This window comes from Gossypium raimondii, chromosome 5 (genome assembly GCF_025698545.1).
Source record: "Gossypium raimondii isolate GPD5lz chromosome 5, ASM2569854v1, whole genome shotgun sequence".
NCBI classification, from domain to species: Eukaryota; Viridiplantae; Streptophyta; class Magnoliopsida; order Malvales; family Malvaceae; genus Gossypium; species Gossypium raimondii.
In genome coordinates, this window is record NC_068569.1 from 12,957,489 (window position 1) to 12,970,811 (window position 13,323).

The 13,323-nt window shown below is 35.3% G+C and overlaps 3 protein-coding genes across 3 annotated transcripts; 1 reads left to right on the plus strand and 2 right to left on the minus strand.

Moving 5' to 3' along the window:
• Positions 1 to 2,943: 2,943 nt before the first annotated feature.
• On the plus strand, positions 2,944 to 4,942 carry LOC105768003 (uncharacterized). The gene is made up of 3 exons (XM_012587680.2): positions 2,944 to 3,276; positions 4,218 to 4,382; positions 4,477 to 4,942. The coding sequence occupies exons 1-3, from the start codon at positions 3,265 to 3,267 to the stop codon at positions 4,738 to 4,740; spliced, it is 441 nt and encodes a 146-aa protein (XP_012443134.1). The 5' UTR covers positions 2,944 to 3,264; the 3' UTR covers positions 4,741 to 4,942.
• Positions 4,943 to 5,114: 172 nt separating this feature from the next.
• LOC105768002 (uncharacterized protein At4g28440) lies at positions 5,115 to 6,671 on the minus strand. The gene is made up of 2 exons (XM_012587679.2): positions 6,223 to 6,671; positions 5,115 to 5,612 (listed from the first exon to the last, which is right to left on the minus strand). Exons 1-2 carry the CDS (start codon positions 6,497 to 6,499, stop codon positions 5,404 to 5,406), a joined length of 486 nt encoding a protein of 161 aa, XP_012443133.1. The 5' UTR covers positions 6,500 to 6,671; the 3' UTR covers positions 5,115 to 5,403.
• Positions 6,672 to 7,030: 359 nt separating this feature from the next.
• On the minus strand, positions 7,031 to 11,531 carry LOC105768001 (MACPF domain-containing protein NSL1). Its single transcript, XM_012587676.2, has 7 exons — positions 10,817 to 11,531; positions 10,080 to 10,318; positions 9,691 to 9,877; positions 9,296 to 9,382; positions 9,010 to 9,193; positions 8,401 to 8,567; positions 7,031 to 7,877 (listed from the first exon to the last, which is right to left on the minus strand). Exons 1-7 carry the CDS (start codon positions 11,084 to 11,086, stop codon positions 7,188 to 7,190), a joined length of 1,824 nt encoding a protein of 607 aa, XP_012443130.1. The 5' UTR covers positions 11,087 to 11,531; the 3' UTR covers positions 7,031 to 7,187.
• Positions 11,532 to 13,323: the final 1,792 nt, after the last annotated feature.

The window sequence follows — 13,323 nt, forward strand, 5'->3', positions numbered from 1 at the left end:
GGTCAACAGTTGATCGCACTTCTGAAGATAAATTTTTCTCTAACAATGAATTTTTTTCGATGGAATTAATCAACATAGTTTTAATTAGTTCAAATAAATCTGTTGGCTAAATAATAAATTCAATCGTACCAAGTTATAGTTTAGGTTGAGAGTATAGTTTATTTCTTAACAATATCAGGTTCGGAGTACTATTTATTGGTACATTAATTAAGAAAGGTAATCCTAGTCGATCAAGTTAATGGTCAAGAGTTAAGTATGCTAGTTGGTAAACAAGCAGCAACGTAAAATAAGTAGGACCACCTTAGCCATTAAAGTAAAAGCAGGTAATCAATTTTAAATATATAATCAAAAATAATAATAATAAAAGAGAGAGAGGAAAATGATGAATTTCAATTGGATTATCCGTGAATGACGGATAGACTGTGGTTTGTCTCTTCTTCTTTTTCAACTTTATTTGTGTTCTCAAGCTTTAGCCTTTAGAGACCCTCCTTCTTTTTGACTTGTATATACACATATGAACTCAATGAATCCAAAGACTTATCTTGTAGGTGTATATCATATGTTATGTCAGTGTAGAATGTTTATAATATTATAGATAACTGTTAGGGTTAGTTGGAGACCGGCAAACCCAACTAAATGGGACCGGAGAGGGTGCTCTCCCAGCATAATGTGTGGGTACTGAGTACAGTGTCTTTATTCATATGGAACCCCATTTCAACAAAGGGAAGAATTTATTGACCCCCAAAAATAGGAGCAAAATAATTGTGGGAGTACTCATGATGCTGGGTATTGAATGGTTCTTATTTTTTAAAAAATAATAGCAGTACCGTAACTTTAACAAATAGATAGATAATTACATTCATCAATTCAGGATAGTTCGTGATCAACTCTGAACAATGCATCTCTTACTCTCCAACACTGCCTCTAATCTTTTCAACCCGAAACATTTTTCGAGTGTTGACATGCAAATATTATAACTAAGTTCCATTGGAGATAGATAAAGAACAATGGCCCAAATGGCCCCAGGACCTACTAGGATCAGTACCCATCTTTTTTGGGCCTTCAAACATTTTATTTATAATTGATAGACAGCTCACCATAGGGTATATGTCTTTTTTTAGTTGGTGTGATGACGAACATTTATGAATTTTTGTTTATGTGGTATTATTTGATAAATTAAAAAATTAAAGCTAAAATTAAAAAATATTCTATATTTAGAATAATTTGAAAACTTCAAAAATCAGGTCTTTGTCGAGTTTCTACTTTTACTATTTTCTTGATCTTTCATTGGGGACAAAAATCATAAAAGCTAATTAATTTGCAAATCACGGTTGATTTTCTTTTTTCTTAATCACCAAAATGAAGTTCAGAAATTGCGCAGAATTTATCTAATTTTCTTTTAGGATACTGTATTTCAAAATAAATTATCTAACACATTGAAAATTCCCAATAGCTTTATTATGTATATTTTAATGTAAAACTTCCTAGTTTAATTTTAAAATGTAGTTCTATATGAACTTCCAGATTTATGCTTAGTTTTATTTTATTTGTATGTTTTATTATACATTTTCAGAAAGGCCTAACCAAACTGAATTGTTACACTTCTTTTATTGTTCTTTTCCCGAATAGTCTGGGAGGATTAAGAATTTTGAGCTATTTAAATATTTAATTAAAATTTTAAAAAATTTCCAGAAACTTGATGAAAATGCAGAAAAAAATTTGAGAGCTATTGACAAAAAGAAATTCCAACATCTTCTAAGGAGCGCCACGTGTCCTTTTCTCCATGCGGGCGGATCAACAATAGGCGGAGTTCAAATCTTTTATATACTAAAACGCCTTTCAATTTCCCATGCGATTTGTTTATGGCACCTCCTCCATTAACCCCCATCTTGTAAAACTAAACACACAGACTGCAAAAACAAACAAAACCAGTGGAGTTTTAATGTCCGAAAATTTTGAGCTGGAATCATTAACGTGAAAGTTAATGATTCTAACAACCCTGAAATTGATTGATTTCAACTTTTTAACTCCAAATTACTCTGGGCTTTTAAGTTTGTTTGCTGAAAACAATGTTACAAATGAACTTTCCCCCTGAAATATGAACCATTACCCTTTTTTTTAGTCTCATATTCCTGTCATGAACTGCCTCTCTTTAAGTTTTCACCTGTCACCATTGCCTGCCCATTTACTTCTAAATTAAACACCCCTGAACTTAAATTTAAAGGAAATTAATCAATCAATGCGATACTTTAAAAAAATTGGGTAACAAGTAAAGAACCCTTTCTTTTTTTTGTTATTTAATGGTGTTGGTTCCTTTCAGAATGCAGTTGTTCTAATTCGAGGGGAAGTAAATGCAGGTTTAAGTGAAGTATGAACTGTACAAAATTCATCAATTTCTGTAAATTTGTATAACCCCCCCCCCCCCCCAAAAAAAAAATGTTGAACAGAGTAAGTTGCATCAAATAGAAAATGAGTAAGAGTTATGAATAGACAAGCCAACAAGAATCCCATTTTCTTTTGTTTTCTAGCTTGTTTAGATAGTATGATTACTCCATTTGTGTGAACCTAATGAAATATTGAAACAAACCCATTTCTTTTCTCTTGAAACGAAAGAAACTTAAATGTAATATATGAATAGGAGGCTAACAGCATTGATTCTCTTGCTGTCTACAAAGATTTCGATTACTCGTTTTGTTTGAGGAATCATTTAGCAGAAAACAGAGTTGAGTATCACCTCCTCCATTTCCCTATATATGAGGTGTCCCGTTTCTTTAATGCATGGGAGGAAGAACTGTTAGCCAAATACCATTCATGATAAGACATATCATATTAAGAAATAATTACATAATTATTCATGATAAGACATACCTTTGCTGGTCCATAGATTAAAAAGAAAATGAGATTTTTGAAACATGGCGGTAAGTTGATGGTTAAAGTGTTGTTGTTCAATGTCTAAACGGGTGTGATTATGTGACCAAATTAAGATAATGAAATAGAAAATTGGTTATATTAATCAACTCTCTCTTGTGATTTGCAAAGCTGAAACTCCTCTCCCCTGGGACCCATATCATTAATTGCTCCTTGTTTAAGGAAGAATCTCTCAGATGAGCCAATCCAAGACAGGCGCTCTTATTGACCACCTCTTGTACTTTTAACACTAGCTGCGATTTTGTGTTCCGCTTGCGATATTTTGTGATCCTCATCTTCATTCATTCACTTGCCATTTTCGTTTCATTTGTTTCTTGCTGTTGGAGCTCTCAACCCATGGCTGCTGAGGTAAATAATTCTTCTTCTTATTGGTTGTTTTCTGTTGATCATGAATGTGAACTTTTTTTTTTCGTGAATTTATGTTTTGATTTTCTGGTAACCAAGAATCGGTTTCTGGGTTTTAGTTCCTTTATGTTCTTGGTTTCTTGCTCATATATTTGGTGGTTGGGAATAGTAACTGAAAGATTTTGGCCCCTGGTTATGCTGAATGTCACCGCTGTCGCGGTAATAGTAACTTGCTGTTTACTAATGATAGAATAATCTAAATTTGAAAGCTTTTCATAATTCATACTATTTTCTTTGGAGACGTAAAAGTGTTATCATGGCCTTTTCCTCTTCCTGATTCATGGGTTTCTAGAGAGAACCTAATTAAGGTATGCTTAAATTTATGGTGTTTTAAGTAGAATTACAACCGGGACTTTATCTCAGTGCTTTCTCTGGTTAGCACTTACTGATCTGTGCCGACTGTCTTCTCTGGTTACCACTTACTGTGTCGTTGGTTGGTCGCAGCTTAGATTTTAATCCATGCTTTTGATGTTCTAGCAGCACCAAATGTAGTCAAAACAGAAAGAATCTCCGGACCCTGTGTTTATTACTTATCTAGTTTGAATTTAAATTTGTTAGTATTTGATGCAAGAGAAAAGGGGTGATGAATGTTCATTTGATATTAACTAGCATGTTTGATTACAAAGGAAGGTCCTTAAGTAACATTGATGCCTCTGTTTCATCAGAATGGGCTCTTTGGCTTGTGTTTGAAGGGTGAAACTGACATTTATGATTTATGTGTGATAAGGAATTTGACACTAAAATGTCATAAAAAACTTTTTGAGTTTGCCATCCCCCACGTGGCTTTTGCCAAACTTCCTTTGTTCAATCTCTTTCAGTTTTTTGAGAAGGATTATCATTGAACATTTGAATGCTAAATTTTGAATCGATTACCTTTTCCCCAGAATCATGAAACGTCCAATGGTTGGCCACTTGGACTACAGATAATGAATATAAGGCTTGGGTTACAACAAAGGTTACAGGCTGCGGCTCCAGCTGTGGAACCATACTTTTTGCACATTCCCTCTAGCAGTTTTTCCTCATTCTCCTCTTCCAACCTTGACACCGAGGTAACCAACCTTTTCTTCCCCCATTTGCTGGCTCAACATTCAAGCCTTGCAACAAATATTTACCAATACATGCTATTTCTTGCATTGCTACCAGTCCTCAGCATCATTTTTCCAAGATAACAGCGTATCCCTGGGGAAGCTAATTGGATATGGACCAGGTGAAAGAGAATCGTTGTATTTACAGAACTCAATCCATACGGATCAGAGCTGTAGGCTACCTGTAAGAGGTGCCTGCAACTGCAAGGATAAAGGACGCAGTGCAGATGCGTCTCAGTCTCAGGGGATTTGTATTCCTCTCCTACTAGGAGCTCTACTAAAGATTACTGGAAACAAGATCAAGTCAAAGCGATTGGAATGAATTCCATTCCTCTTCTACCAAATTCTTTTCTCCTGTGTTTCATAAGTTAGTCATCAATACTGCCGTCAACCGTCCAACAGCACTATCGAATTAACATAGGAGTTTGAGAAACTGGAAACTCGAATGTTATTTTCATTTTAAGATGATCAAGTTCGACATTGATTTCAGGCAAATGATTCAAAAACAAAAGGCTAGTTATGTTCTTGCTTAGCACAAATGTTTGCGTTTTGACTTTTGTTCCAGAAAGCAAAGGCTTCCTCAAATCACCACACAATCCAAGTAAAACCAGAATGCCAAAGGTTCAAATGAATACCATTAAGCTCGACATCACTTGGAAGCAAATATTTGAAGAACAAACGAGATTCAATAAAGCATTTAAACCAACGAACAACTCGATTTAGAAAGATCTTACTATCAACACTTAAATTTCCAGATGCAATTTGTTCACTAGAAAGCAGTCTTGTACATATTCCACTAGTACTTAATCTAGACCATTAGATGTTAAAAAGTATGATGCAGAAGACCAACCATCAGCAAGATTTGTATACCAAACCCAACACGTTCACAATGAAAATTGTACCATAATAGCATCTCGCCAACATTATGAAGGGTAAACCAGAATCATCAGGTCAATCCATAAGAACTCTTTCGGTATCCAGCAGCTTAGGTCTCAGCAATCTCGTCATTTTCAAGCACACTAACCAACTCATACTCGACAAGCGATAGATTGTTATCCTCTTTAACAACAAAGTTGGCAGGGTCAGTGACCTCGATGCGGCCCCATTTGTCGACAGCCAGCCTCATAGAACCCTTAAACATATCGATCTTCGCATTACGAAGAATTACAGTGTCATCGGGCTTCATCAAGTCAACTGCAAAATGATTCAAGCATCATCATGGAGTTTAAGACTGAGCAGTTTAAATGTATAACCTCTGTAAAAGTGAAAACCAAAAACCAAAGCAAAATACGAGTTCACAATTTTTGCAATTGTGAGAACGCGACAATTTCACAGATAGGCCACCAAGTTTTACTATGATTAATAAATTAAGGATTTGAACGCCAATTAAATCCAATGTTTGAGTCTTGATTAATTTACCATATCTCTTCGAGAGTTTCTTAAAAAGTTTCATATTGAGAAATAGAATTAAAAACATTAACACCATGGCAAATCAACGATTAATCAAGAAACTCAATTCGTGTAACATCGCAATACTAAATAAACCTTAATTAACAGCTAGATCCTAGATCATATCAAATCCACACTAGCACCAACAAAACAACGAACAAAAAATAAAAGCTTCTGAATGCCACTGTGTTTCATATAAACAAGCCAAAAAAAAAAAAGAACGGAAAGAACATAGCTTTTGGAATTAAGGATGAAATAAAACGTACCCTTTTGAGAGAAATTAAGATCCGATCGGTAGAGCATAAAACTTTTTTTAAGAAACAGAAAAAAAAAAAGAAGGGTTAGAAAATTGGACCTTGCTCATTACGAGCAGTGAAGAGGACAGTGCCGGTCTCGTCTCCGACAAGGCACTCAGCGATGCGGGTTTGGCGGAGATTTCGAGAAGCGGCTCGACCCTTTTGAAGGACCATGTTAGAGGACAATACCTTGGCGACTAAGGTGTGGCCTTTTGTCCCTGGTTTTAGCTGATCTACTTTCACAAACACCGGCTTTCTCTTCTCCGTCGTTTTATTTTGTTGTTGTTGCTGCTGCTGCTGTTGTCCTTGTCGTTTTGGCTGCCCTGTCGTCGCCATTGTTTCAAATTGACAAAACCTCTTCTCTTCTCTTCTCTTCTCTTCTCTTCTCTGCTTTTCTTACTTTTTTCAGAGCTTGTGGGAGAAAGAGAAATGGGGTAGCCCTAGAAGTAGAACAGAAATTGAAGCATTCCTACTTTTCTCTCGATGGGAAAGTAAACGATGGCGTTTTAGCTACTTTAAAAAGATTGACTTTGAAGCCATTTTTCTTTCTATGGATTTGTCTTAATATTTATTTCTAAAATACAACTAATGAAAATGACTCTACAAATCCTTTGTTACATGATTGATGAAAATAATCAATTATGGTATTTTCCATCAATAATTAAACGTCATTGTTTCTACGAATAACTGCAACTTTTTCATTCTTGAAATATGGAAGTGGGTATGGCATGAATTATGAAACACTCCAACACCCAATACTCCTCTGAATAATAATCAACAATCATTATTTTATTACATAATTATCAGTTATCTGTCGCTTTAAGATCAAAGTCCAATTATAAGCATTTAGAGGGTGCTCTGCTCCTGTACCAAGAAAAACACTGCATTCATATTCATTTGTCGAATGAATGGCCTTGGGCCAATTGACATATCTATCCATTATTCAAGGTAATAATTCAAATAAATGGTGTACAGTATATGATAACATTTACTTACAGAGCGATACAAATAATGCGAAAATTTCTCACATCAACATCAGACTTTCTTCTGAAATAACTGTTAGCAATGAATACTTAGCTTTGATCGAAATTCTGCCACCTTCTACACAGAGTTTGGCTCCGGTTACCACCCAATATCCAGGTGTATCCTGAGGTCCTCTAACTATCTCCTTTGTGTCCACAAAGTTTGTCATTTTGGGTGCTTTGGTTGGTGAAGGTGGACCACCTGGAAAAACTGCTGAATTTAAGTCCACTTTGGTCGGCTTCTCATTTGGATTCAGTCCTGAACTGAACCTCGTGCTGATCAACATTGAGAACATTCCAGATTTCCGTGACAATGTTGAGGGTCCATCCCATTCTGGTCTACGAAGCCTGGCAGAGGCCACCATGGAGAACCCAAGCCTCAGGAACAGAACTTTCCTCATCCCAACAACCTTTACCTCGAACCAAGCTTTGGTCACGATAGGAGCAGTACATTCAAAGTGGGTTCCGTTGTAGTGTACAGGGGCAGTGCATACATGCGAGAATATGCTCCACTTGACAGGTTCCAAATACCCACGTTCGGGCTCAACGATCGACTCATAGCTGTGGTCATCTGAGAGCGGGAGGATTGTAGGGAGAGTTGAGAGATGCTGAAGATGGATTGCTAGATGGTCACTCTTCTTACCCTCCAAGTATAGGCGTATTCCTGTCACCGGTCGTTTTCCAGTATCAACCTGCAATTACGGATTTGGAACTCGAGAATCGGTGAAATAAGAATAGTAATCACATGCATGATTTATGCAGATTGTTTTTGCAATTATAACCATTTTAATCCGTGGCAATCATCCTGCAACATCATTATTTTGGTTCTAACAAAATTATTTGACCCCATTTTTGTGTTACATTGGTAAAAAAGGGAAACCAGTCGATTGTATTATGAGCTCAAAAAGCAAGCACTTTATCAGCATGCTCAGAAGCTTAGATGACATTAAATAAAACGACAAGTCAATCAACAATCCAATATCAACACTGCATCTACAATGGTAAAAATGTTAAGCATGGCTAAGCAAGCAGTCCACCAAGGGGTTCATGTAGAGTTGATGAGGAATTCGGGTAGATGCATTTATAAATTTTCAGACACAATCATTCCAAGTATCAACTATCACGGAACTTCACTTAAGCAGCAAACAATCATAAATAACTACTAAAATGTCAAAAGAAATGGCGCAAGTAAAACTGTGTGCTGCGAAATGATACCCGTGCAGTATTAACATAAAGCTTAGGCCCCATAAAAGTGAACTGAAGTGATGGGGATGATTGTTTTCTGTGCTTGAGACCAAGAGGCAGATCACTGTATACGGGAGCCCATTGTCGAGGTATTTGAAATTCGAGAAATACATGGAGTTCCTCTATCGGTGGTTTATCTGCATGATATTAACAATCATTAGAAGCCAAAATCAGAGCACACATAAGCACCATATTAACAAAGAAGGATGCAGTTATATGATTTGCGAAAACAATGATCTTCCATATACACCAACATTCACTCAAAATGAAACAACTAGGAAATCACTGTCAGCAAAAACTTTGAATTTAATGTACCTTATAATTTATTATAGATCTTCAAGGAGCATAAACAATCCCATTTTTTACAAGAGTAGTACAATGTGCCAAAGTATGAATAAATTGTAATTCAAAATAAAAATATTGCATTTGTGAAGTATTAATATGTAAATGAACTAATTAAACCCCAGCTGACAGGGAAAAATCCAGTTTACAGAAATTGCCCTTATGTAATCTAGTGCCATCAAGACATTTAGCCTCGGAAAAAACCAAACTAACGGTATAACAAGTATGCAAACTCACATCGTAAGTACAAGTTCACTGCATGGCTTAAAAATCCATTTCCCCGGGCACAGCTCAGTAGAGAAGTAATAGGCACAAGGGATATTGATATGACATTTGGTGACTGCGATATTGTTGACAGCCACTGGCTATGACTTTGACCGAAATCAATGCCTCCCCTACGAATATAGATATTCATAATGTCCTGCAACAAAAACAAAAATCAAATGGAGTCGTCACCTCTACTAAAAGCGGGGTGCAGGTGCAATTCCTAAACAACAGTTAAAATAAAAACCATCAAACTTACATTATTCTTTGAGCAAGTGACAACAGGTGGCCTCATTGATCCAGCGAGCACCCCTTGATGAAGTTGCCCGGGAATATAATGTTCTCCCTAAAGCAATCGATGGAAACAAATTAGTGAGAAAAAATTATTTCCAAAGCCTTGCCAACAGTGTTCTTCCATGAACTAATATGTAGAAGGGGTCAAGTAATAATTAGTTTGAATTGTAATCCTTCTATCTCCTATATGGCATTATCGTTACCTTGATTACTTATTGCCAAGGAAATTTTACAGTGCATACTGAACATTCCCCCCGCAATTATCTAAAAACTGTAATTTTGCCTACCTACCCTAGAATGCAAAAGTGAATAGAATAATAGGCATGCACAATTCATTCAGATTTTTAAGATTAAATGCACCTTTGGTTTTTCCGAGAATGGAGAAGTTCCTATATTTTCTGAAAATCTCTCATCAGCTAATTGCTTTAAAGTTTTCTGCACTTCATTGGGCTGAAGATTTGAATTTTGTAATTGTTTTACATGTATAACATCTTTACCTCCCATTTTAACCCCAACAACAACGTGAGTACCATATTTTTCAATGAACCTGGGAAAAACCATGATCAGCACGGGTTTAGTACAAATTATCAATACTACTAACACACACGGTTAACGTCAATGGGAGCACTAAATTTATAAGTGCAATTGCTTTGCACATGTTATAATCAGATTCATCAAAAACAAAGTAATCATAATTCTTTCCCGGGGAAGTTTTTTACTCCAAAAGGTTACGTATATGAAGAACTTACTCAGCAATGGCAGCAGGGTCCCATGTAGTAGGCACCTCTTGTTTCACACGCTCGGACAAAGTTATGTTTGTTCTTTCCAACTCAACATTGTACAGTGTTAAGAACCAACCATCATAGGCAAGACCTTTCGCGGCACAGGCATCCTTCTGCCAGCAGCCTTTGAACTCGAACATGGCATTGAATAGGCCGGAAGGAATCTTGCCGGATAATGATAGATCCCGATTGAACTTCTCTGACATCTAGCATAAAATGACCCCCAATTTAATTTCAAACAAATCAAGCCAAGTCTGAAGAAAAAAGAAAAAACTCTCCGGGGCTTTCTTTTTCTTCCTGGTTTTCTATTTTCTAATCTTGAAGCATAGGGATGCCATTTTGTTATTTCTTTGTGGACAAGTTTAGTTGCAAAACAACTTCCAAAGAACAAAGATATGCAAGAACCAGCAAAAAGAGCATAAGCAAGAAAAGATGATCATAGGAGCTCTCTTGAATACTCTGGAACTTTACATTATAAATAATACAAATTGTGGACTCTAAATATTGAAGCATATTCAAATTTGCGAAAATTTTTCCCTCAAATAGAAAACAAAGCACAAACCAAAATTAGCAAACAAAAAGCAAAACTTCCCTATAATTCTAATATTATTAGTACTAGTAACTCTCTCTTTTTCATTTATTTAAACAGTACTAAACCAGCAAAATAAACACAAATATACCAAAGGAAAAGGTCAAAAACTTACCTGGCTAAAAGAAAGAACATCAGAACGAAACCTGGTACGCTCGCCTTTATCGTATTTAATCGAATTGGGAACATCTTTTACAACAACTCCATCAGGAAAAACCAGGTCCCGAGTCGCTGCTGAGTCAAGTTCGATCAATCTGGAGCCGGAAGGGCCAGGCAGGCAGGCGGATAGCCTGACATCCCTGCACAAGTCGAATCCGAAACCGATAACTGAAACGGCCTTTTCAGCCGCCGATTGCGGGTCCATTTGATAGAGATTCCCGGGCATGGATTCCTAATGAGACGGTAGCTGGAGTTGCGTGTGGGTTTTAGTGAAACTGGGTATGTATTATGGGGTTTTACCCACTGCTGAGGAAGGAGATGGCCCATTGAAATGGTCTTCGGTCCGAGTTATTTTATCGATTTTTAATTTTTATTTTAAAAAAAATTTGCCTGTTTCGGGGGGGAAACAGAGATATGGAGGTGACGTTGGAAACTATGACGTTTGACTTGAGAGTTCAGACAGACAGAAGCTAATGTAAACAAGGGAAGTTTACCAGTCGGCTGGCGTGGAAACTAACTGAAACTGCATACTTGTTTCCAGATGGAAACGTGTTTGGTAAAGTTTGGCTTTTTGAATGTTGAAAAGAAACTATAAATTGATTAAAAAGAAAAAGATTGAAAAGTCATTAATAAAGAAATCAAATGCAAGGAGCAAATTTCTTTCAGTACCCTAAGTTACGTATTGACTTGACTTTGGGGATGGTTCCGATGGCGCTTTCAGGAAGTTCAAACGAACTTTTGTCGAGAATAATCAAGATGAGCGTTTTTAACACTCCCAATTTTCAACTTGTGGAATAGTTAATCTATGATGGGATCCATCTGAGAAATTTTCACCCCCCTCGAAACTTGGAACGAGGCAGTCCCTTTCCTTACTAGCTAGTCCCAATAAATCAATATTATCTAACATAAGCTATAACTAAACCCACCCCCCCCCCCCCAAAAAAAAAAATCAACACGCTTGTTAATATATTGGACTGAAGTATTAAAGCCTGCCTAATCTATTATAATCCAATGATTTGTAGTAGCTTTAAACTTATGATGGGATAGAATGCAGGATGCTTTAGATTCTATTGATACAGACCTACATATTATTTGATTACATGTATCGATTTAACATCAAGATTTAATTCATTATCCTTGGTAATTAGTTTTTCTTTTTGAATTATAAAAAGAAGATAAAGTCTTAATAATAAAATAATTAGTGTAACTCGAACTCAAGTCATATCTAAGAAGTGTATATCCTGATGATCAGGTCAACACAAAAGGTTCGATAATTGATATTATCAGCATCCTCAATATTTATTGGTATATTTTATTTATCAAGAGAGTTCTCTTGTAATTATATGAGAGGAATATTAATGATTAATTAATCACAATAAATTCACTGATAAATTTTATCAATATTTGGATGTACATTGAAAATAGTTTCGTGAATTTAAGAATAATTATAACAATGAGATTAATTACTTTAGCAAGATGTTAAATAACGTAGTAGTAATATTAAAATTAATAGTTATATATATATAAATATTTGGATTCAAATGCAAGGATGAGATAATAATAATAATAATTTATTAATTTATTAATTTTTGTCAACATATTATAAATATGTCGTTATAAATAAAATTTTCAATAAAATAAAATATATTAATCCCATATAAAAATAAATGTATGTATTCATTTCCTAAAATGTGTCCAATTGAACCAAAATCAAAATTTCGCATATACATATGAACCACAATTCAAGTTTCATGTGTCTAATTGCACCATATAAAAGTTCAAGTATCAAATTGCACATTAGACCAAAATTTATGTATAAGTTTGATATTTATCTATTTATTTTAATATTTTTTACATTATTCTAAGTAAATAAATAATTATTTATAAATGTTCGCATTGATATTTAACAAATAAAATTTCAATAACTTCGTTTTATGTACGTTTATATAAATATTTTAGTTATTTATTTATTTTAGATTGTTGCAGACTTGCAGTAGAAAATATCCAAGGTTAAAAAAAGAAAAACATATAATTTAAAAGTCCAATATTTTTGTCACTAAAGAAATTAAAAAACTCACTGTCTCCCCTTGAGCTCCACTGAAAAATATGAGATGAGTTTGCTCAATCACAGCTCACTAATATTATTCAAACACCATACGATGGTTGATTTGTAAATTTTTTGTCTTGAAAATTAAGACAGCTTCAGTTGTATCCAAATGGAGCTTGACTGTGTCATCCCAAGAGCTTTTGGTTTTCTTTTTGTCTTCTTTAAGAGTGGTTCTTTCCTTTTCCGTCGCCAAGTCTTAAAAGTAATCAAAGAGTTGGAGTTTTACTCGCTTGCATGGCCAATACGGTGCTTGACTTCATTGATGCTACTTCAAAGTATGACATGCAATAACATAAAAATATTTGTTCTTGGTTTTCCGAATTAAGAACAAGCCAGATAGTGTGTATACTTAAAAG